Source organism: Prionailurus viverrinus, chromosome D1 (genome assembly GCF_022837055.1).
Source record: "Prionailurus viverrinus isolate Anna chromosome D1, UM_Priviv_1.0, whole genome shotgun sequence".
In the NCBI taxonomy this organism is placed as follows: domain Eukaryota; kingdom Metazoa; phylum Chordata; class Mammalia; order Carnivora; family Felidae; genus Prionailurus; species Prionailurus viverrinus.
In genome coordinates this window covers 68877447-68902457 of record NC_062570.1, presented here as the reverse complement: position 1 = coordinate 68902457, position 25011 = coordinate 68877447, and the positions used below count along the sequence as shown (strand labels likewise).

The 25011-nt window shown below is 52.2% G+C and overlaps 1 protein-coding gene across 5 annotated transcripts in view; it reads right to left on the bottom strand.

Moving 5' to 3' along the window:
- Nucleotides 1–25011, bottom strand: part of MICAL2 (microtubule associated monooxygenase, calponin and LIM domain containing 2) — a 222237-nt gene that overhangs the window by 70194 nt on the left and 127032 nt on the right. For 2 of the 5 annotated variants that reach the window (XM_047823887.1, XM_047823888.1), the window contains 4 exons: nt 23408–23470; nt 17266–17452; nt 15993–16081; nt 14177–14279 (listed from right to left, as the gene is read on the bottom strand). In XM_047823887.1, coding sequence (XP_047679843.1) covers nt 14177–14279; nt 15993–16081; nt 17266–17452; nt 23408–23470 — 442 coding nt within the window. Of the gene's footprint in view, nt 1–10095; nt 14280–15992; nt 16082–17265; nt 17453–18498; nt 18607–23407; nt 23471–25011 lie in introns of those variants that run through there. The other 3 variants (XM_047823892.1, XM_047823889.1, XM_047823890.1) reach the window with 3 other exon arrangements.

The following is a 25011-nucleotide window of genomic DNA, read 5'->3' as shown; positions in this document are numbered from 1 at the left end:
ACTTCCTAAACTGCTTCAAAGTCCCCCCATGCCCTCCTTAGTGCTAAGTCCAATTCACAAGGCTTTGGGATCCTCCTGCAGCCGCTGCCGCCCTCACCCCTCCCTGCTCTGGGGACACGTTCTCTCATTGCCTCCCTGGCTGCATCCAACCCCTAAGTGCTAGGTTCTTCATGCCTCCACCTGGGAGAGGTTAGCTACTCCATAACTGTGTTTACCATCTGTGAAGATAACTCAACACATTTTTTATTTTTATGTTTTGAAATATTATATAGGCCAATCAAAAACACGTGTGCAGGCAGATGCGGTCAGTGGGTTGTCAGTTGGCCACTCCTTACATATGGACACGCTTGCCTGTGCACACACATGGGCACACCTCTGCACAGGTGTGGCAGTGGATGGGAGGCACGGGGGAGTAGGGGTGAAATTGGATGCTTGGCTGTATCATAGTAGCAGCAGTAATAATAGAGGCAGCTTACTTTTACTGAGCACTTCTATGGAGAACTATTTAAGTGTTTAACATGTATCAAGTCTATTAAACCTCACAGAGCCCTCTAAGACAAGTATTATTATCCCCATTTTGCTGCTGAAAAAAAAAGCAGGTGCACAGAGAGGTTAAGACACCGGCACATGGTCATGTATTTCATCAGAGGACAGGGACTAGTCTGCATGGCTGTGAGCAGAACAGAACCATGGACGCCAATGTGCGTGACCTTTATTCTGGGAGTTTGGGCTGGAGTATGTTCCCAGTTTTTTTCCCCTTCCCCACAACAGAGCCATGCTTTGTCCTGTGATTTTGCGGCCCTTCCTACTAGGGCAGGTAGGTGTGCTTCCCTGCCCAACTGACATGAAGCTTGGCTGGGACACTTGCTTTGGCCAGTGCAAATGAGCAGATGTGACGTGAGCAGTGGCTTCAAATGGCCTTGCTGTTTGGCTAGCCCACTCACATTCTTGCTAGTTTGCCATGAGAAGAGTTTGTCCCAGATGGCCGCTGCCCCTTCGGCTTAGGTCCCTGGCTGTGGGCACATAGAACGAGTCTGGAGCCTGGCCCAACCAATCCCATGGGAGCTCAGGCCACCCTTAAACCTGCAGCCTGAAGCAGAGCCACTCAGCCAACCCACAGACCTGTGAGCAGGAAAAATAGATGCTACAAGCCCTTGGGATTTGGAAGTCTTGTTACGCAGAATTACCGTAGCAGAGACCTGACTGTCTACCTGGTTTCTACCTGAGTATAGGTGCGTGTGCCAGAGCCAGAACCACAAATATTGTGGTTGACTATACATAGTCAACAGGTGCTACTTGGCCACCTCTGATCCAGACCTGTGCTCGGGGTTTGGAAACCAATCAGCCATGCTCTCTCTGCCTTCAAGGTTCTTTTCCTGTCCCACAGGGGAGATAAGGCATATTCATACATAGTTGCATTACCAGGTAGACGGTCTGAGAGCAAGGTGGGACGAGGTGGAAGGGGAGGGAGATCGGACTTCCGTACAATAAACACTGGGTTTAAGGCACCATTTTGCTGGGTTAAGGACAAGTCGGTTCTGATCAGAGAAGAGAGAGGTGGTGCTCCATGGGATGGACGTCTGTGAACAAAAGCAATGTGGGAAAGCATTGCTATTTGCGTGGGAACAGAAAATAACTCTGGCTGGAGGGCAGGAGAGTATATAAAAGAAGCCAGTGGGAATGACTGCATGGACACTGAACCAGAAAGGGCCCTGAATGGCAAAGTGAAGAGTAGATTTCACTCCAAGAGCAACCATTGAAGGTATCACCAGACTGGCCTCAGAGAAAGATCGCTCTAATTACTGAGTGGAAGGTGGACTGGAGGACCCAACAGGAGGGGAGAGGGAGACTAGGAAAGGGGCTATGATAACCTGGGGGAGAACGAAAGGCTGAGCATGCGCAGCCAGAAAAGAGGGGAGTGAGGTTGCTGAGAGCAGCCTGGGGGGGATCAGGTACCTGCAGGCAGTGGAGGCAAGCTGTGCCAGGCTGTGGTAACATCACCTGGGGGACCAGCCCAGACCTACAAGGAACACTCCGGGGGTCTGTTTCTCCTTCCTCCTTCTAGAGAGTTTTGGCCTGGCCAGCAGGGCTGAGGGGTGGAACGGCGTAAGGCCTTAGGCTAGCTCCCTGAGCTTCTAGAGGGCTGGGGACATGGCTGACTGATGAGCCCTCAGGACAGCAGGGCTAGCATCTTTCACCACAGAGTCCAGATAACAGTGGAGGGGCTGGGAGCATTGGGAGGTGAGGATTTTGAAAAAAGGAAGCTGGAGCTTCCTCTGATTACCACCTTATCCAGGTAAAAAGCCCTAAAGGTGGACATACTCTTCCCCTCCTTCTACCCTCCAAGGCCTGGGCCAAAGGCTCCAGCTGGGTCTCTGGGGTTCAGTGCTATTCCCAGGAGGAGACTGCTTCACTCAAGCTTCTACTTCTAGACCCCTCTCTCATTCCCTGACAACACCCATCTGCATGCACATACCAGTAGTCCTAGCTCGAGCCACCCTGGTACCAGCAATGGAAGTCATCAGTAATGGAAGGCAACAACGAAAGTAACACCAACTTATATTGAGTGCCATTATCAACATCCATCATCTCTAACATCCTGACGACTTGCAAGGATGGTGCTGTCACCTTCACTGCATGAGTGCAAGAATGTGGCACCCAGAAAAGAACTCAGCCAGGGCCCCCCAGTGAGTCAGCTGGATCAGTCGCCATGGGGACACGCAACGGCTGTGTCAGTGGCCAGCCCCAGGTGAGGGTCCAGCTGTGCCCACCTGCTGCCTCCCCCAGGCCTGTCTGCAACTTGTCGTACGTTTTGCCTGAAGTTATGTATTTCCATAGGAGAATCCAGGACTCCGGTGGGGCTGGGGGCTGCCAAGGAAGGAGGTGCACAGGGTGGGGGGTGAGAATGATCCAGCAGCTCCCAGAGCAACTGCGCCTGGCCTCTTGGAGGAAAGCAGCTCTGCTCAGAGCCGAGCATTTCAGTCTCCTCCCAGCGCTCCAGCCAGACACCTGCTGCCTGATGATAGAGGACACTCCAGCAGCGGAGCCAAGCTGTGTCTGTCCTCACACACCACCCCCAGCAGCCAAGTCCCAAGGCCTTTATCTGGCCAGACCCCAGCTACAGTGTCAGGGTGAGGACCCTTGGTTCTGCTGCTGAAATTGTTCCTGTTTTCTCCCCAAGACTGGAGACCCTTCCACGCTCCCCCAGAACCCAGGGAGATAGCAAAGCAACATGTTCTCCTGTGTATTGTTATTAAGTCCATTTTACAGATTAGGAAACTGAGGCTCACAGGCGTTATCTTCTTTGTCCAAAGTCACACAGCTCCTAACTGCCAGAGCTACTTCTGGCTCGGGGCTTGGCAAGACTCCCTCTGCTGTCTTGTGCACTGTCCTCTCTGAAGAACCAAGTTTAAAAAGAGCAACGAAACTAAGTTTATCAGGATCCAGTCAGGAAAATAGAACTCAAGCCAGAAAGTTCAACAGAGGAAAGTTACTACAGGATACTAATGACGATGGTGTCGGATGAGCCGGAAAGCCAAGTGCAGATCAGGAGACAACCCAGAGACGAGCAATAGCAGGAAGCCACCTGCTGATGGGGCGGTGGGAGGAGACGGTGAGTCCAAAGGCCAGGGCTGCCAGGCAGGAGTAAGTACCACGGAGAAGACACAGTCACTGCCCGGGATGCATAGAATTGGAGAAATACCCTGGCCTCTCCCTTCATCCCGCCCTCCACCTTCCCACTAGTGCACCCAATGGTCAGGCCTAACAGGAAGCCAGTTGCCAGGGAGCCTGGGAAATGTAGTTTGCAGGGATTACACCTGTTCACTACAGAGCAGAGCAGGGGAAGGGCGGGGAGGATGTCTCAGAGCAAACAGGCAAATGTCCAGGACACTAAGCATAGAGCGGTCTCCCCACCATCTCGTAAGGTGGACAGCGACGACTGAGGGGATACTGACAAGCCCCCAGCAGGATTGGGGAGGGGCTTGGGAAGGGGCTTGTGTCAGGCTTTCCCTCCACTCACTGCCAGGGGATGGCACAGTTATCTATGCCAGTACCAGGGTCCCTCACAGTGCATGTACCCTTAAAGGATAAAGGCACAGGTGCCTAAAGATGGTACAGCTGCCATCCAGGCTTCTGAGAGTGACACCTCAGGGTAGACTCCCAGGAATGCCAGTTCCCAAGGGTCTTCAGGGAATGGCAAAACTGATGGTGAGCCCTGGGCCTCGGGCGTGGCTGTCCCACCCTCCCGTACTCTGGCCAGGCATCCCCAGGCCAAGTGTCTAAGCCTGTTTGTGCGCAGACGTGTGTACTCACAGGCCCACGCTCTGCTGCCCTCAACCAGGGTGGGGAGCACTACTCAAAGGGCCCCTCCTGGCCTTGGGAGCAGCCTCTGTGCAGAGACCAGCCTGAGTAAACTAAAAGCCAGCTAGGGGGAGGGCTCAGGACTCCCCAGCTGTGGGTTCCATCCTCACGGCTCAGCAGAGCCGACCTGCTCCTGCGGTGGGGCCCTCTTGCCTGCACACGAGGTCAGACATCAGGGGAGTGCCGCCTACGGACAGACCCGGAACCTGGTGTGAGCAGCGGGGTCTTCTCCATCAGGACCAGGAGGGGAGGGGGCCCGTGGTAACTTCCCAGCAGATCAGCGGGCCCCCACACAGCCAGCTTTTTCTCCTTTTCTTTTGCTAATAGCAGCAGATTTAGGGCCTTAGTCCTCAGACCTCCATTCTCTTCTTCCTCCTCCTCACGCCACGATGGGTGCCATGTCAGGCCAGCTCTGTGCCTCCAACTTTGGGCACAGCCAGTACCCTATATGCAAGTTTCTCTGAATGACGTTGGGGGTGGAGAACTCTAAGTTTCTGGGTAGGAACCCTAACAGCAACCCAGGGAAGCAGGAAGGGAAACAGCCTTGGGGCCCACAGGCCTTCTGTCCCGCACACGCCCCATGCCGGGTGGCAGGCCATCCCGGTGCGCCACAGCTCACCTCAGGGCAGATGGGAATGGCAGGCATGGCTGCCAGGCCCGGATGAAGTCCTCACAGCCCCAGGGACGTGCCAGGCCTGGCTGGGCCTCATGCGGGTGGGAATGGGAAGAGAGAACTGATCTTCTAGCACTGCTAGGTCCCCCAAGGTTGAGAAGTTGGCTTCTTTGTCTGGGTGAGGTGTGTGTGAGGGGGGGCTACCCCTCTTCCTAGGTCCCCCTGCTGCCTGCCCTCTTGTGGTCTCAATGAGAGACACTTGCAGGATGACTCGACTCAGGAGGTCAAAGGCACGTTGAGCAAACCACATGCCAGGCGCGGGGGCCGAGCCTTCCCCACCCCACCTCTTGTCTCAGACCTGCCACCTGGATTCCTGTATCAGAATGCCAGGAGAGGGAGACAATGTGTGTGGCTCTGTGGCCTGGGCCTTGACACCCAAGGGGATCTCGCTGAAGCCGCTTTCTGCTGCCAAACTCACACTGGCTCCCACCGGTCACCCAGTTCTGCGAGAGATGCTGTGTGAAGATCACCCCCAACCCCCCCCCCCCGCCCCCGCCGAAAGGCAAGAATGCAAGTCGAACCTCCCCTCTCCCAATCAAAGGGCTCTGTGGACACAGCAGGACACACAATGTCACATGTCATTCTGAGCCATGAATCGATGCCAGCAAGACCTTCTCAAGCCCAAGACAGCAGCAGACTCTGCGGTCTGAGGTCCAGCCCAGAAGGTAGGGCTTTTATCTGTTCTGCAAAAATTTATCAAGGGTCCAGTATGCGTCAAGCACTGTTCTACCAGTGGGAATTATAGGAGTATCCGAAAGAGACAGAGATCTCTGCCCTCCAGGAGCTTATGTTCTGGCAAGGAAGGATATATAAGCAATAACCATAATCAGTAAGTGAATTACATGATATGGTCATGGGTGATCATTTCTATGAACACCTGACTAGTAAGTGAGGTAGGGGGGGGATCAGGACAGCTGGGGGTATGGATTGCAGTATTAACGAGAGACCTCCCTGGGAGGGAGACAAGGGAACAAAGAGCTAAATGAAGGGTGGGGTCAGCTGTACAGATACTAAAGAAGGGTGTTCTGGGCAGAGGGAACAGCCAGTGCAAATGCTCTAAGACAGAATGTGCCTGGTGTTCAAGGAGGCCAGTGTGGCTGGAACACAGTATACGAGAGAGAGCAGGAGGAGAGTAGGTCAGAAAACAAGGGCCAGACCATCCAGAGCCATCTGAGTCCATTACATGTACTGGTTTTTGCTCTGAGTGAGCTGGGAAGCCGCTGGAAAGTTCTGAGCAGAGGACAGATCTAAGCTCTGGAAGGATTACTCTAGGATTGTGTTGAAAATAGGTTGAGCAGAACCCAGGAGGCCGTGTTGGAGGCCACTGCAGTAACTCCAGAAGAGAGAACAGTGGCTGAGGCTGGGGAGGTAGCATGGGGATGTCGACAAGGGGACAGATTCTGGCTGGATGTGAGGCCAAGTGAAAGAGCCATCAAGAATGATTCCAAGCCTTTGAGCTAAGCAAGGGGAAAGATGGAATTGCTGTGCCCAGAGACTGAAGGCCAAGGGTAAAGTCTGTTCAGGGGAAGATTATGAGCGGGAGGTGGATATTTAGGTTGGAGACTCTTGGTAGAATCTAAGTAGAGATGTCAAGTAGGCAGCCAGAGCCAGGCTAGAGCCCAGCTCCCTTTTTGCGGAGACTCAGGAATTCACTAAGCCAAACCACAGTCTTGCTGGCAGGTGGCAGGGGAAAGAAGGGGGTTCCAGAGCAGAGGCTGGGTTGTCTGAAGGGAGGTGACCAGTTGCCTTCAAGAAGGCTGGGAGATCAGAACACTGGAGAAAAATAGAGGGTGCTGCCCAGTGTGAATGGAGACCTCTGTTTAATCTCCAACCTAAAGATGCCCCGTCCGGCACACTCTGAGCTCCAGCTGATACAGAATGCTCAAGAAAGTCTCCCTCGGGCCTTCCCTGCTGCACAAAATCAGGAAGGTGCTTATCTAGAGCTCAGCCAGAGAGTTCTTGCTGCCCTGAGAGCCCTGTTGGGCATGTTCACCGATTCTACCGCCACAAAACCCTAAGCCAGGGGCATCAGTTCACAGGAGGGGCTTGCCCGATACCACTAGTCCATATAAAGCGCTGGAGTCAAGGCTGGGTCTTTGGCCAGCTCCAGGACCTCCCCAAGGGCCAAGGCTCCCCTGAGAGCAGCATCTAATTCCTGGCCGGGGCCTGGTGACTCTCTGTTCCTTCACAGTTGAAGATGTTGCTCTAGCTCACCTGCCTAGCATCAGAGAGCTCCTTTAATGTCAAGGTTACCTTCAAGGTGGCCACAAGGAGGTGAAGAGCTAATGAGGGACTGCCCATGAGCTGCTTGGCCCCAAGCCCAGGAGGGAGGAAACGCGCAATCAATAACAGCTGGCCCTGGAGCAGTAAAAGCAGCAGTCACTTCTTTTACTTATTTAAGGGATTAAAGAAAAAGCTGTAAAAGTGAATGAGTTCACAGAAATAAAGGAGAACAGCCCACCCACTCTGCCTGACCCACTTGCTCTACTTAATATTCAGGTTACGGGGAGATTGGTTTCTTTGGCTGGATCATTTCTTTAGGATAAATTCCCTGGGGTAGGATTACTGCGCCAAAAGGTCAGAGTTCTTTTATGGATCTTAATAATTGTTGCCATATTGCTTTCTAGAAAAGATGGTCTTCGTTTACTTTTTACCCAAGACTATTTTTTTTTTTGCTTACAATCTACACCACTTTCTTCTTTAGTAATTCAGTGGGAACGAGATAATTTACATTCCTTTGAATGTAATTTTTATAAATGCTTGCTCTTTCTTTTTTAGCATTTACCTTTTAAGTTTCCTGGAGTGAGAATTGTCTATTCATGGCCTTTGCACATTTATCATTGGTCTTTTATCAACAAATATTAACTGATCACCTACACTGTGCAAGGTACTTGGAAACACCTCCTTTGCATCAACTTTTTAAATGCCACAGCAATGAACTCCTTCATTATACACCTAATTCACATTTTCCCTCAGTCTGAATGCCTATTGAATATTTCCATTTTTACTGTTAAGTTTTTAAAATGTTTACGGTCAAATTTGTGTCGTGTTTCTCAAGGTTCTAAAGCTTAGAAAGTCACCATTAAAAAATTAAAAAGAAAAAAACCAAACTAAAATTTAAGGGGTACCTGGGTGGCTCAGTCAGTTGGGTGTCTGACTTTGGCTCAGGTCATGATCTCACAGGGTTGAGTTCGAGCCCCATGTCAGGCTCTGTGCTGACAGCTCAGAGCCTGGAGCCTGCTTCGGGTTCTGTGTCTCCCTCTCTCTGTTCCTCCCCCGCTCACAATCTGTCTCTCTCTCTCTCATAAATAAATATTAAAAATTAAAAAAAAAACAAGGCTTAGAAAGTTATCACTCCTTGATCTAATCAATTCTTGATTCTAACATTTAATTCTATTATTTTACCTTTTTAAAATTTTAAGTCTTTAATCCAGTGTTTCTGAATTAAGAATATTCTACCCGACATGTATGTAGAATGTATCATGCAAAACAAAAAACCCATCCCAGACAAACAAAAACTCATTTCAAATAGGTATGGGAAAGCCCACTTCAACAAAGTTAATTAAGCTTCTTTACTGAAGGACTCCTCAGACACTTTACTATGTTAGTAAGTCTCATGGATCTCCAAGGTTTGGGAGGACCAGCATGACTGCTATAAACCATTTCTCAAACTGTGTGACTATGGAGCTCCTGATTCACAAAGCCCCCCTCGGAACTAGTGTTCCCTTGACACACTCTGGAAAATGTTGCTTTAACCCCACTTTAAAAAAAAAAAAAAAAAAAAAAAAAAAAGTCGAAACTGTAAAGTTCCATGAGAATGAGGACTTTTGTCTACCTCACCCCTTGTGATATTTCCAGCACACCGTAGATACTCAGTAAATGTTAGTTAAGTAAACAAGTGAGTGTATGTACAAATAAAATCAAATCTAGTGCACGAGACCGAGATACATATAATCCACGATACAGGGAGGGGCAGGGACTTTGTGTGGCTCACTGTCGCCTCCCTAGGACCTAGAATATGTCTAGGGTATGATGCGCGTTCAACAAATACTTGAATGGATGAAGACATAAAGGAATGAGTCACTTGCCCACCCTAGCTCCTGACCTGAGTCCCTGACACCCTTTCTTCCATGGAAGAGAAAGAATATCTCACCTGGGTAAGAGTACATGACCCTGGGCAGCTCAGAAGGCAGTTCCGGGAGCCAGCAGCTGAGCTCAGAGGCCCAGAGCCCCAGAAATGCCCCTTCGGCGGAGGCTCATACCAGCGCCAGAAGCCCAGCTACATCCAGCCTTGTGACGGCTGGCATCCCAACCTCAGGAGGTTGAGGACCAGACTTCCCTGGCGTGGTCCAGACTAGCCAAGTGAGACTCTGAATCCTTCCCGTACGGGGAGGCCAGCCTGGAATTGGGTCAGAGCCTGCCACGGGTTCTGTCCTCGGAATGGATCTGCAGGCAGAGCTTTGCAGCCTAAGACACTGAGGGACCTGAGCCTCTGGGGACAGGGGAGGTCTTTTGGGATCACAAAATGGCTCTCCATCTGGATAAGCATACTTGCCATGTTCGCTACTGTTCTGAAACCAGTGTCTGCTCCTTCCTCCTTACCTCTCACCTCTCGCTCAGCTGGGCCAGCATAAGACTTGCAAGAGTGACCTTTGTCACATAGGAGCCTCACTTAGAGAAAGTTTCCTAAGGAAAGCTCTCCTACTGGTCCATGGTTTGGATGGGGGGACAGGGGCGCAAAGAGCTGTTAAGACAGTCTGTTTCCAACGGCTGACGTGACACCGACCTTCACCCAGCTGTGCCCAGCATCTGCACAGAAAAGTACCATGAGCTTTCAAGAAAGAGACCCCAAAGCCTGGCCCAGGAGCATTGGTGACATTTTCCAAATATTACCCCTGGGTAATATTTCCTTTGAGAGTGCCCAGCGCAGCCCCAGAGAGTCCCGTGTCACCACAGATGCAGGTCCCGCCAGTGGTTTAGGGAAGACGGATCCCCCTAAACCAGCCCCGTGTTTGAAGTTGGAGCAGCTTCCACGGCAAAGAAGAGAGGAAACAATGAGCTTTATAAAGAACCATATTTATTTTTCATTTACAGCATCAAATACCATAAATAAAGCTAAACAATGTTTGCCGTGTGCAAAATACAGGGTTCCGTGTGGCACTGTAAATGACTACCAAAGGTCACAAACATGCGCTGCGATGAGATGGGGGGTGGGGGGTGGGGGGGGTGGGGGTGGCTAGCTAAAGAGAAGGCCGAGAGGGAAGAAGGGCCCCCTCTGGTTGACATTTTATAAAGGGAGGGAGACTCTGCAAGAGAAGACAAGACAAGAGCAATGACTTCGTACTGGCTGGAATCTGCACCGATGCGGTGAGCAGCGCAGCATGCGGGGCTGTGCAGACAGGCCGAGAGGTCAGCGTGGCTCGGGGCCGCATGCAGGACAGACACCACCTGCAGCCTGAGCCCCTGAGGCCTGGCCCACAACAGCTCCACCGTACTTGGCACGGTGTTTCTCTTTAAAAGCACTTCGAAAGTCCTGCTGCTGCAGGCAATGAGGCGGCAGGGGTGGGGGAGGGGTGGGAAATGTGTTTTGAGCAGAGCCCCGGGGGCGTGGACACGGGCTGCTTCAGGCTTGGGCTGAACGGAGTCATTTCTCAAAGCCACCCCTGGCCTGTGACAATGATTGCTCTAAGTGAAGCTTCTGCATCATCTGGGGCTTTCTGAGCCAAGGACAATAAGAGGAGCCACAGCAAAGCCCTTGTGTCTGAAGCGCAGGCTGCAGCAGGGAAGGGATTTGCTAGGAAAATTGTGATTGTGTGTTCGAAACACAGAGCATGGGTCAGGCTTGTGATGAAGCCTGGGAGCGTTTTTTTTTTTTTTTCTCTCCTTCTTTTTCTTTTCTTTTTCTTTTTTTTTTTTTTACATCCTTCCAGAAAGGGTCACCCATGGTTTTGATCAATAATCTTTATACTAGAATCAATTTAGGACACTTGTACGCATGTACTTTTTCAGAGGCTGCTAGATAAAAGAGTTCTTTTCAAAGGTGAAGAGCCCTCTCTGCTGTGTGGTGTCACAGTTGGGGTCACTGTCCCAGGGAGGTAAGTGGCTTCGCAATGGGAAAGGCACGCATGCAGGCCGTACAGGGAGCCGGAGGGAGGCGGGGTATGTCCCAGGTGTAGACCGGGCAGCCGGCTCAGAGGTGAAAAGAATGAAGAATGGCTTCCGAGCGGAGCACCACCCCACGCTGTTAACCCACCATGCCATGGAAGGAGTCCATTAGTATGCGAGACGTTCACAGCACAACCAGTAAGTACCACGGCGGGGAGGACGGGGCGCGGAAAGCGGGTTAGGCATTAGTACCACTCTCTGAAAATCGGCAAGAAAACCAGTCACCTCAGAGCAGAAGTGTGTCAGCCAAGAAGTGGGTGTAGCACTGGAAGGCTGAAACGAACTGATGGCCACAGTGTAAGGTTGGAAAGAGAGAGACAGAAAGGAGAATTTAGTCTGGGGGACAAAGGAAAAAGGCTGATAACACGAAAGGCACAGGAATTGAAGATGAGGCAACCATTAATAAAAGGGGGACGTCCCCGAACAAATCGTTGCTTGCTTTGGTCAGGTGAACCTTTCTGGTAGTGACCGCCTCTTTCTCTGCAAGAGAGGATCCGTGCCCCTCTGCTCTCCACTCAGGGCTACGCGCATCCTCAGGAACCCCCTCCCCCCCATATCTCTTGGCCCCAATTTTACTCCAGTGTCTCATACTCATTCTCGAATATGCTGGGGAGGCCAAGAGGCATGTGCCTCCTGGGATCCACCATGGGTCTCGGTGCTGCCCACCAGGAAGGTTCAAAGCCTCAGAACGTACAGACATCTCAGGTTTCTGACAGGCACACCCTGTATCACCAGAGTAATTCAAACCAGTCTCTTCACGGCCATAAAGGACACTCTGAGAGATGCTCACTCGGGCTTCGTGGAGCATTCCACAAAGCGTCTCGGCCCACCCTGAGCCGAAGACAATAGCAATGACACGGCTGCGCATGTGTTCACATCACGACCTCAAGAATCTCCTTTCGGAATCAAACAAAGAATGAAGGAAAAGTTCCTCCCACCACGCGGAATAGTAAAACCCCAGCAAAAATTTGGAAAAACACAACACGAGTCATCAGACTGAGAACAGTTCCAACAAGGACAGATGTGCCAGTGCCTGTGGACTTGGTCACAGCCGTGCCCCTGTGTTATCCAAGAACTTCAGGGAAGTGTTTGTAGAAATGCCTCTCCCCTTCCTCCTGCTGTATAGAAACCTATCATCGCAAAGCACTCATGAGCCCTGGCTCCTAACCCACGACAGGTTCCGTCCTTACTTCATCAAGAGGAGACCTCTAGTATAACAAGGCACAGAGCCAGCTCCGGCCTGGCAAATGTACACATCCTGAGCACGCTGGTGGGCCTCTCCCAGCAGCCTCTCCATTGTTCCACTAGACCCAGCAGTGGTCATGTCCAGGCAGAGTGGGGGGGGGGGGGGGGGGGAGCAGAGGCCTCCTCTGGAAGCCCAGAGTGAAGACCACAGGTAGGCCCCATGCCTGTGTTTGCCCTTAATAGGGCATATTTCCTTTGTATCAGTCAACAAACAGCTTCCACCCCCAGCCTCCCTTGCTAGTCAAGACACAGGAGGTCAGACACATTCCTTTGCTAGGACAGTGTGGAAACAAATGGTTTCGGGCTGTTTTGACCAAATATGCACGGCAGCCGAGCGGCTAAGCAGCCAGGATGTCTGTAAGTAGTGCTCATGGGGCAGATCTCGCGTCCCAGAAATAATACCCTGAGGTGCTAACAAATGCCCTCAGTCCCAAAGGACGTGATAGGAGAGGGCAGATTCCTTCCTCAGCCTGACCGTTATAGACCCTGAGTGGCTTTGGCTCAGTCTGCAGCCTGGGCTGAGGACCTGATAGGGAGTCCCAGGGGTCATGACCCCAGGCATCAATGCCACCAACTGACATAGCTCCTCTTCGACATTGCATCAGCTTGATGGAGCTCCGCATGGTCAGGGGCCAAGGGGCTTCCCACACAGTGCTCGTTAGTGGGAAGGGATGATGGAGGTTTGTCGCAATCTGCTTGAAACCCCATGGCTCTAAGGCATTTGGCTGTGATTTGGTAGGAGGGGAAAAACCCTTCAGCTCCTATCGTACATCAAAATAAGGCAGCAAAAACACTTTCCGTCCCTCCGGGAGGACAGATAACAGCCAACAACACACTGCCACGTGCTTTTGCAGGCCGTAGGCTCAATTCCACTCTGATCTACTCCTTGCTTCTAAACTGATCATGCTTTCGTGTTGCAAAACACCGTCCCCTGTTGACAAGTGGCATTAGGGGACGTACATCTAAAAGCACTGGTCAGGAGGCAGCATACTCACTTCTGCTTCTATAAAAGCCCAAATCGTTAATGTTGCAGGCAGTGACTACGGCAGCTGACTGCAAGGTAGAAAGGGTTTGTAATATCAGTTAAAAACTTCAAACCGTGTTTAGAAAAATTGACACTCATAGCAAAAAAAAAAAGCTTTCTCTTGGCTTATTAAAAGTTAAAAATTGAAATGTAAACCTAGAAATGTGGCTCGCTTTGGTATAAAAGGAGGACAAAGCTATAAAAAACATCCTTCATGTCGTGCTGGCCCCAGCACCAGGAGCAGATGCTCGCCCTGACAAAGTCAGGTGCAGGTGGCCAGCGGGAAACTCTTTGGCTTTGAGCGAACTGGTTATTAAAGAATGCTAGGCTTCTTGGCCAGGGCCTTGCTAACTGCAAACACACTGCCGTCTAAGGTGGAAATGTTAGGGCACTTCGGGGGTGGCTGGCATTTCAGTGGAGCTTGACCGGGAAGCATCTGAGCACCCAGTTGCGGATGGTCTCGAGGGACTCCTCAGACTCCCGGTACATGGAAGCCAGGACCTCGGAGAACACCCAGAGGAGCGGGAGCCCGACGCTCAGGAGCTCGTAAGTGTAGCAGTAGTTGTAAGCATTGTCCCTGAAATGAAGGCCGGCTGCACGCAGGAGTCCCCGAATCCAGTTAAGCAGGCTCTGGGGAATGTGAAGCAGGCCCCATGGCAGCCTGAGAGGCCAGCTTAGCGCCTTCCTAAAGAAGGAATTGGTGATACCTGGAGGGCTGCCTTCAGGCGTGCCAATGGCGGCGGCCGCGCAAGAACTTTCCACAGGAGTGTCCCGCCGGGGGGCCTCTTGCTCTCTCCACGTTCCCTCCTCCTGAGAGGGAGCAAAGGGAGGGCATTTAGACCATGATTCTCACCGAGGACCCCTCCCATGAAGCAGACGAAGAGAGCCAACACAAACTGACGATGGCAGACCCTGCGTTTTGCAACCAGCCCCCTCTCCCCCGCCAATAACCTCAGCCCCCAGGCATGGCTGAAGGGCGGCTAAATATGGGCATCACTTTCTTGGGGCCGAGGTGACCAAGGGGTTCACAAGTCCTTCAAAACACACATGTTCTTTACTTTTTAAAAAAAGTTTATTTATTTGAGAGAGAGCGAGGGGGCGAGCAGGGGAGGGGCAGAAAGAGAGGGAGAGAGAGAATCCCAAGCAGGCTCTGCACTGTCAGCGCAGACCCCGACTTGGGGCTTGATCTCACGAACCATGAAATCATGACCTGACCTGAGCTGAAATCAAGAGTCAGTCGCTTAACTGACTGAGCCACCTGGGTGCCTTAAAACACACGTGTCCTTTGAAAAAAAAACCAAAAAACAACTGTTGGGCGCCTGGGTGGCTCCAGTCAGTTAAGCGTCCGACGTCAGCTCAGGTCATGATTTCACAGTTCGTGAGTTCAAGTCCCGCATCGGGCTCTGTGCTGACAGCTCGGAGCCTGGAGCCTGCTTTGGATTCTGTGTCTGCCTCTCTCTCTGTCCCTCTCCACTCGTACTCTGTCTCTCTCTCAAAAATAAACATTAAAAAAAAAAACAATGTACACATGTCCTTTGACTCAGAAATCCTATTTGTCATGATCTATTCTAAGTAAATAATTTGAAATAGGGACAAAGACATGCATACAAAGATGCCTGTTGTAAAAATAATTATAAGGTAAAAATATAACACAGGATAAACCTCATTAAATAAATTATCAACCATCTTTCACAGGCATCCAGAATGAGGCTTCAGAAGAATTTTTAATGTTTGGGGAATAGCTCTTGATATACTGCGAATATATAAAAAGAAGGATATAAAAGCGTAGTGATACGATTCCAGCTAGGTTAAAATACATTCACAGAGGGAAAAGTCTGGAAGGAAATGTCACAAAATGTTAGTTATGGGTTTCTCAGGACAGGGTGTGATGAATGATTTAATTTTCCTTGTCTGCATATGTTCATTTATTTCCCCATTTTCTACAGTACTTGTGTAATCAGAACAGGGCTGTAAGTTGTGGGTCCTTGCTGGAGGTGGGTGGCCAATCAGGCGGTAGAGAAGGTATTTGCTAAGAGCTGCCAAAGGGGGCGCTATCACAAACTGTCCAAATATGTAGCAGGCTGTCACTTCGTGGACATCCGAGAGCCTGGGGGGAAAACTTAGGGAAAGGTAGTCTCCACAGAAGACATCCCTGCATAGAACACTCTGAGGTCCCGAGGGACCCAGGCCAGGGGTGGGGGGAGGGGGACCCTGTAGTCTTCACATGGCTGGGTATATAGTCTCAGCCCAGTACCTGGGAAGGCTCTTCCAAGCTCCTCGGGAGAAGCTGGCACCGCCGCTCACCTGGGAGCTGGCCTCTAGAATGGGATAAGCCCAGAGGCCTGCTGAACAGGCTAAGGAAGAGGGACCCTCCAAACTGCACAGCACAGACTCTCGTGTTTACCTGTGGGTCTCAGTTCCTCCAAAGCCAGAAACGTTGGCCTAAGTTGGAAGAACCCTCGCAAATGAGCTCCTGTCCAGGGGCCTGCCCTGTTTCACCAGCGCTTTCAAGACAAAACATACCTCTCTTTGTTGCTTCAACTCTGCCCGTCTCTTCCTCTGCTGACTGTTGGCTTTACAGTGAATGAAATGAGACTTGCAGAAAAACTTGCCTGTAAAAGAAACACACACAGGCACACACAGGTTTTCTCCTGTAAATGAGAGCTGCAGCAGACACAAGCCAAGGTCAGAAAATACCAATAATGGGAGCAAGCCTAGGAGACCTTAAACTTGGGAAGCAGTTTCTATCACTTGTCTTAAAGCAGCAGCACTGAGATGAGAACCCTTTGCTGCCTCAGAGGCAGGCTGTAGCAAGGTGGGGGGAGGGGTGCAGGGATGCTGGGGACAGGGCTGAAACCCTCAGACACTCCCCAAACCAAACTGAGGCCAAGTCCCTTCCCAAGGCTGGTTGCAAGACTGCAAAACGGACAGCTCTGAGTATCAGTACTGTTTCCAGTTCCTGGTCCTTCCTGGGGCCCCCTGGGAGTGGGAAAGGCTTGGAGCAGATGGCAGCAGTGATGGGGAGGAAAAGACCCAGGTGAGACACACACTGGGTCCCTGGCCACAGCCCAGGACCATTGGGCACTTGCCAGAAAAGCCTGCTTCGTTCGCCATTCATTACAAGAGTAATAATAGGGACAGTTAATGATGGTAACAACAAGGAAAACTTCCCCAGGACTCACAATATACCAGACACTATTCTGAATGCTTCCCATGAATGAACTCATGTGAACCACCTTGCAACAAACTTTTGACCTAAGAACTATTATTACCCTCATTTTACAGATGAAGTGACTGAGGGACCCAGAGGTAACCAGATTCCTAAATCCAGGGTTATACGGCTAGTAAATGGTACATTCTGGCAGGCCGCTTCTCAGAGGGGAGGTTGCTATTATGATTACTTCCATAATACACACTTCATAAATCACAGCATTGATATGCCATCATTTGTTGGACCCTTGCCACAAGCCAGGTGCAGTGCCGAGCACGTGACTAGGTTTCCAGGTTTGATTCCCCAACCACACGGGGTGGGGGGTGGGGATGGAAGGTGGTGAGACTCGCTGAGAACGCATATGTAAAGCACTCGGCACCCAGCAGGTGCCGCATGGTGCAGGACGGCTCCCGGGTGTCCCCAGGCCGCCCACAGGGGACCTGTCTCTCTAGCAGGATCCCCCGGCTCTCTGACCAGCTCTCCTGAGGACGCCGCATTCCTTGGCAAGTGTTGGGCGTCCCGGAGCCTCCAGAGGACAGAAGCCCAGGCCGCAGAGCAGTGCCGTCCCGGGCCCCCGGGGGTTACCTTCTTCGCTGTCGAAGGCGTAGGCGGCCAGGCGCAAGGTGGAGGCACAGACACTGCAGCGGAAACACTCGCGGTGGAAGAAGTGGCCCTCTGCGCTCAGCCTCTCCATCACATACACGCGCTTCTTACAGAAGTGGCAGGTGTCGCTGCCGCCCAGGTTCAGGGGAAACACCTTCCGCATAGACTCCTAGGAGCACAGGGCAGCGGGAGAGAAGCACTGTGCGTTAGGACGGACACCGTGTCTTGCAATGTGAGGCTGACGCTCTTGGAAATGCCGACCTCAATCGCGGGGACCTCGCGGGCTCCCATCTGCTGCTCATGTCTCTGCAGCAAAGGGTGAGGTGGGGGAGGAAATGCTCCCAACATAGACCCCAACCCTCCAGGGACTGCGGTCCATTTTGCTCCCATGCTGGCCAGCCGGCAGCAAGGGAGGCCCGGGAGGGTCTCTTCCCAAGGCCGGCTGCTCTGGTTTGGGGGCAGGAGCGGGCAGCCCTCACAAACATGCCTGCCAGGCGATACGGTCTCCAGGAATCTGTCCTGGGGGTTAAGGGCTGCCCGGGTCTAGAGAGAGGTCCCTGAAAGAATGTTTTCCACATTTGTCCTCCTGCAGTGACTCAGGTCAGGTGAGGAAAGCCTGTGGCATCAGAACTGTTCCAGAGAACTGCAGGGAAGGGAGAGGCTGTGTTCTCTAGCCCCCAGACTGCCAGTCAAATCCCTAAATGCAAGGGGGCAGGAGGAGGAGGAGGGCCAGGCAGCGGTGCACCTGGGGGGTTCTGGATTCCAGGGGGGATGCGCTCAAAGGAAACCAGAACTGTACGGTCCGATGGCTGCCATTGGCAGCAGGCAGCCTTGTTTGGAGAAGGGAGAATTCGAAGGGAGGAGGGTTTCTCCATTACTGGATTCTCAGTCCAGTGCAAAAGGGCTACTCGGACTGGATGCCCAACACTGATGGTAAAGGGTGCCTGGCTACACGGCTGGCCTGCCCAGCCTTTTCACAGAGCTCTCCGGAGCCCTGGACAGCAGGAGAGAGACCCTGCCTTGTGAAATGACTCCTTGGGGAGCCGGGTGAGGTTCGTCTGTCAGAAAATGCAGCCCCCTCAAACCCCGGCTCTGGTCCAGCCCCTTCTCAGGCCTCCCATCCACGAAAAGAGGGCCTTGGGTGGGCCAGGCCATCCTCTCTGGGAGGTCAGAGCTGGTGTCTGCGGGTGAAGGCTGAGGGGTGCGCATCCTTACCAGGTCTGGAGAGGTGGCCTGGGTCTTAGGTCTGTGATCATTCATGTACAGATTGATCAGGACTTCAGCCGCGGCCCCTATTCCGCTGGACACTTTCCCTACCGTCAGCTACCCAAGAGCAGAGGCAGAGGAGACAGAGACAAAGGTAGAGGCCAGTTAGCACCGAGCAGGAAAGCACGAACAGGCTGGATGTGGGAGAGGGCTCCACACCCACATGCAAATAGCACCCAACATCCCGGGAGAGGCAAAACCAGCCTGGAGCGGGCAGCGGGCACTCTGGAGGTGGAGAGAAGCACAGAAATGGAACCCCGTGGCCCGGGTGAGCCAGGTGACCTGGAAAACTACCACCACGGGGAGGTGCAAGGCCTCCAGGATTCATTAAGTTCCTTGGTTCACAGATGGGGTAAATGAATCCCAGAGACAGGGAGGGATCTATCCGAGGCCACGGAGCACATACATGCAAGATTCGGAATACTTCCCAGGTCTTCTGACTGCCAGCCCGGTGCCCTCACGCACTAAGGAACCACGACCTCACGGACAGACAGCTGGAAGGCAGCCGCCCTTCCCCAGAGACCGCCCCTCTTTGGAGGGCTGTGAGCTGCTGCTTCATGAGCAGTGGGCTTTCCCTGCCCCAGACCACACTGGGGGGGAAGGGTTAAGTCCCCAACTCCACCATGAACCAGTTCTGAGACTGAGCACAAAACTCTCAACTTCTGAGCTCAGTTTCTTTTGTTCAGTAAAATGGGGAAAATTGTGTCTGTCTCACGGATGTGGGGTAAGAACTGAGGGAGAGAATGTATATCCAAGCGCCTGGTGCTTTGAGGGCGGAGCCAGGATGAGCTAGATGAGCTAGACTCCTCCCTCCCTGCTTCCTGAGTTCAGCAGGTCCCAGCCTGCCTTGCAGCCTCCATACCCCTAGCGAGCAAGGGTGGTGTCTGACCTGAGTCGCCCTGGGCCTACAGAGCGGTGACTGAAACAGGAGTGAGGAGGCAACAAGAGTGTACTCAACTGTGGGCTCCAGATGGCGGTGCCCAGAGGCCCCAGGCTGGTATTGGCAAGATAGCTCCATGTGGGCCCTGGGCATCACGGCCTGGTCTCGGGTACCTGTGCTTTGGAAGGCATGATGGCCATGCCCACCTGTCTGGGTCCCCATCAATGTGCCTTGGAGCTGGGGCAGCTGCTGGAGCCCAAGCAGATAGGGCATAATCACACAGACACCCTCCGGTAAATCCCAACCTGCTCCCCCTTTCCCACCAGCTACGAAAGGCCACCCTGGGAACACTGTAGTCTCCTCTTCAGAGAGGCACACACCACAGTAAGGGATTCTGGAAACACTGTTTCACATCCCAGGATTCCAGAAGGAAGCAGGCTCCAGACCCTCTGGGGCCTCTGTATCCAGCTTCTGGGAGTGGCACAGGCAGACGGCCGTTGCAACAACGAGCAACTGTGATGTGTGAGGTTGAAGGAATGCCTTCAATCTAAACCCAGGACTGCTCCTGGGAGGCCACATCTAATCTGCTACAAGAGGCTCGGATATAAGGCAGGAAGTTCCGGGAACGGCAAAGCCAATGGGCAAATGGCAGCAATTCTTCACCTCCTGATAGCAGGGCCCATACTCAGAGCCTTGGCCAACTCATGGGATTCCTGCAAGAGCACAGCCACTATACGAGGAAGAAGAGGGAAGGATGCCAAGCAGGTGGGGGAGAGTGAGGCTCTCTCCCCGAGGCTCCTGCTCCCTTTCTCATCAAGGAAGCCCTAACACTGACAGCCGCTCTGGAACAGTTGTGCCGACCACGTGTGGGTCTTGGGGTTGTAGGGAATACGGCCGTGGGCCTGTGAGGTAGGGTGTCTGACCTCACGCCTCAGACAGATGGGGCCCCTCCAGGCTTTACAAAGCCTGCTCCTTCCCAGTAGCAGCAGCTGCCAGGCCACTTACCCCATACCCATTTTACCCTCCAAGCTGGCCCAGCCTAGGAGAGGTTAGGATTCTGCTTCCAGGCACACTTTCTGCCATTTGCAGGATTTTGCCAATGCCAAGGAACTTGGCTCCAGTTTCCGAGAAGGGTTCAGGTGCGCAGGCGCAGGACAACAAGCCTTTGTTCATCTGTTGTTGCACCCCCCACCGGGAACCCCCAACACGGGTCCCTCAGACAAAGGCTGTAGAATACCAACTACTTCTTGGGGTTATATCAAGACAAAGAGGGGAGGGAAGACAGCGGAGGTGAGATTTACCCGCCTGCCCACACTGCCCTTGTGGGGCTGCCTCCAATGGCCCAGTGTGTGAACTGGCTCTGAGGCACTCTCCCAGAAAGACTCCACGGCGATGCCATGATACCCACGCGCAATTATTGCCTCCCTGAGTTAGCAGAGACTGAGACTGTACTTTCCGAGGCTTTAAATACAAGCCCCTAATGGGACCTTATTAACCACTTAGCTAATAGGCACTTTGTACTGCTGAGCTTTTGTGCAATCCTGACTTAAGGAGCAATTACAGAAGCCTGCGGAGGGCTGTAAGGTTGCTGGTGGGTGTCGCCAAACACATCTGTGTCGTCATGGGCCTGCGTGGTTCTTCTACCAGGATAGGGCACCATCCAGGGTCACCTGGCCAGGTAATCCAGGATAAAGACAAAACTGGTCTTTCAGTATGGGCCATAAAGGCTCCTTTCTCCCAGTTGCAATCACAGACCCCACCCCATTTCAGAGGCTTTGCCAAGAATAAGGAAAGCACCCTTAAGAAAGCGGCATTGGGTCTGCATGTGCCCCTCCCAACCTGATAGAAACCATCCCAGGGTCACCACTGGCCAATACCAAGAAGTGGACTGGACTTTCTGGAGAGGTCACAAGGAGACTAGGAGATGGGGAACTAATCTCAAGAGGTGAGGGGGGGGGCCCAGAAGCCTACCCTCGATGACCAGTGTGGAGGCAAACATTGCCTTGGGGATTATGGGTTCTCTTCTCTATGTTTCTTGTTAACAGGATACCTCATTGGCTCTAGGAGATTGAGGACATGACCAGACAGACATGTGCTAGCTCACTGCTCCTCAAACAATCAGTGGTAAATGACCAGGTTTTACTTTAAAAAAAAAAAAATCTCTAATCTATTGTGACCTGGTATTTCTGGACAAAACACAAGGGAATTGCTAGAGATATGATTGTGCACTTGGTTGTATGGCAATGCCACACTGCTCTACAGGTGTCTAATGCTCACTTTCACTTGCCGTGCTCACTGGGCCCCAGACCAGTGCCTGCCCAGGGACCACACTTGGAGTAGCACTGCCCCAGCCAACCAAGGAATTACTAGGCTCTTGGGATGCTGAGAAATAGATCAATTTGTAGAGAAACTTCCAGAAAACTCATCCTGGTATTGACCTCAGAGCGAGATCCAGGGGTTCTCAACAAGGAGATTCACCCACTGAAAGACCTCCGGAGGACTAGTCATGAGGACGGCTGACAACTCAGGAGAGTTTGGCCAAATAAAAAGATTTAGCCAAAAATGATCCCATCCCAGTCACTAGTTTTTAAAGAACTGGTCATTTCGGAGGGCTGTGGGGCTGCTTTTGCAAACCTTTATGTATCTTTCAATATTCTTGTAATTTTGAAGAATCGGAGTATTTCTTACTACCCTCTTTCCTCTGTTGAATTCTAATTATTTTTTGGTTAATTGACTAGAACAAGCTGGAATGGCTGGACACTTCCAGCAGGCCAACATCTCATATTCCATTAGAATAATCTCACATACACCATTTCCCTTCTGTGAGCCTCAGCTGCCCCATCTATAAAATGGAGAGACCACCTCCATCCTTGTAGGACTGCAAAAAATGGTCCCCATAGAACCTGGGCCACACCTCACATGGCACTGGGCTCCCAAGAAGCACTTGGCAGATAGTTCAAAGCACTGCCGTTGGGGTGGCTTTTCACTTCCATGTTCTGGAACTTCTTCTCTCCTTTCTTAGATAGCCTTCACTCTGAAAATCTCTAGGTTGCTTGCGTTCCCTCCTCTGTATGAGTAAGACCAATACAGCCCAGCCAGGGTGAGCGCACTGGCTTCTCTTCGATGAGTCAAACATGGTGACAGGACTGTTGTCACCAGCACCAATCCCAGAGGCTGCAGCAGATGGCTGCCCCCCCCCCCCCCCCCAAAGGAGGCAACCCTGGCAGCCTGAGCTCAGAACAGGACAAGCCTTTCTCACCCTGCTCTCCACTCCCTTCTGGTTTGCACTCGCTAATGTCATCACTGTGTTTTACTCATGTCTACACTCCGGGCACAGGGCATGTGCTCTGAAGGAAGGAGGAAACAGGTTCCTGTGCCCATCTGTGGCCAAACAATGCTAACGTCCCCCTCCGCCCCCCCCCACCTCGGGCCTGGAACTCAGCCAAGAATACCAGGTGTCTGGGCTAGGCTTCTCCACAGAGCTGGGACCCCATGACCACCTGGCCTGCTGTGAACATCATGAGGCCCACACGGCTCAGGCATGGTGAGGAGGTGTTTCCAGGGCCTCCAAGCTGAGGGCTCACTGAAAGAGGAAGTTATGACAGGCAGGGCCAGAGAAGGTCTCCTGGGCATATTTGGGCTGACACTCCTCTCTGAGGAGTCCCTGCGTGAGGAACGTCATAGGACAGGCGGTGGGCCTGCATGCCCAGGGATACGCTCAGGGCATGGGGGAGAGAGGGCAAGGATCGAAACCACCTTGTTTTGAGGAGGTCCAGAAATTACACCCTCGGAGTTGAGACTCAGGCAGGCCTTTGTGACTGTGACCTCCCAGTGGGCACCCACATCTGCACCTGTGTCCACTGGTGCCAGGCACCGTGCTGTGCCCATCCGTGTGCAATTCTCACGGCCTTGCGAGGTGGGTCTCATAATCCCCCTTCGCAGATGGGAGAGCTGAGATTCAGGGAGGCTCTAACTCACCTGAGGCCGCACTGTTCTTAAGTGGCTGGGATGGAAATGGAAACCTGAAGGTGACTTCTTTGCCTTTAGAAAGAGAGGAATCAACATGCATTTCAGGTAAATGAGCTTTCTTCCGGAATTCTCCTCCACTGGGGAAAGAGTATGTTTACTGGATCCTTCAGGCATGTTACATTGGTCAGTTTATGGCATTATTCCTGTCACCCTCAGGGCTAGCTGTCGTCACCTCCATTCTATAGGTTGGGAAACTGAGGCGCTGAGAGGCCCACCAACTCATCCAAGGTCACACAGTGAGTATGAACCCAAGTGCGACCCTAAGCTCATATTCTTCTCCCTGCAGCGCCCTGCCTCCCTGAGACACACCAGCACTCTGCTAACTAAAATTCCCCATGTTGGGATACACATAGTACACTTCCAAAGGCACTCTTATCCCAGGAAAAAAGAGAAAGACGATGAGGTTGAGGGAGGCCTTGAGATCTAGGCTTGTCTCAAATGAAACAAAGACATAGCAACCAGCCAAGACTCACCTAGCTTTGCTCCAATGTACAAATCTCTGCAGCAAACCCTGCAAATCGAGTTTTGGAACAAATAGCCCCATGTAGAGAAAGCTCCTTTTGTGATGTGCATTGCTCTTCTGACCCAGGAAGACTGACCCACAGTCCCCTCTTGCCCCGCTGCACAAACACTCAGCCGCCATCTTATTCTCACAAGAGCTCACCAGCCTTGGCAAAGGACTGGCAGTCATGCCCCCCTGCTTGAAAAGAGAGGTTAACTAATGGTTGATTGGGGGCCAGTACCACCACAGGAGGGCCGGTCTGATGGGATGGATGAGTCGAATGGTGCTGGGAACATACGAGTGGACATGATCCCTAGTCCAGTCCTTGGAAGACAACACTCTGGTAAGGATCTAGATCCTAAATGAGAGGACCTAAGGAAGCCATGTGACACCATTCAGGCCAAACTCCCAGTGGCATCACTGAATCTTAGAGCAAAATATCCACCTGAGAAGGCAGGCAAGTAGAATCTGAAGGCAGAGCCCTGGCCACATCACTTGGGACTGGTGATCCAAGTTTGTATCCCTGTGAGGAACACGTGGTCCTCGTACGAGTTTGGCTAGGTCTGCTCCCAGGTGGAGGTGGCTATCCCTGGATCCTCAGAATTGGAGTGTAGGGCTCTAGGGCAGGAATAGAGACACGGTGCTGCCTGAAGTTTGCCAGGGACCAAACATCAGTCTCTAAGTGCATTTTCCTTCCTCTGGCTTCCCTGAATGGAGGCCAGCTTGCAGCTCTGGGCAGTGAGAACAGCCCATAATCTGCTGGAAAGAAGCACTGAGGCCTCAGGCTCTCTCCAGGGGAGAGGCTCCCGGAGCTCCTTCAGACTGAATGAAGTGGTTTGTCACCAGGCTGCCACTTACTTTAAGGGGCAGCCAACCCTCTCTTCAGAGGAGGCCATCACCCTGCCAGATTCTGTACATGCACAAAGTCCAGTGTTGAATCAGTGGTAGGGTGGGGCCCAGGAGAGGGAGGGATATTGGTGGTGTGTGGGGGCGGGGAGTGCAGGGCCACTGGCCATATCCTTTCCAAGAATGCTTGAAACTTGGAATTTAC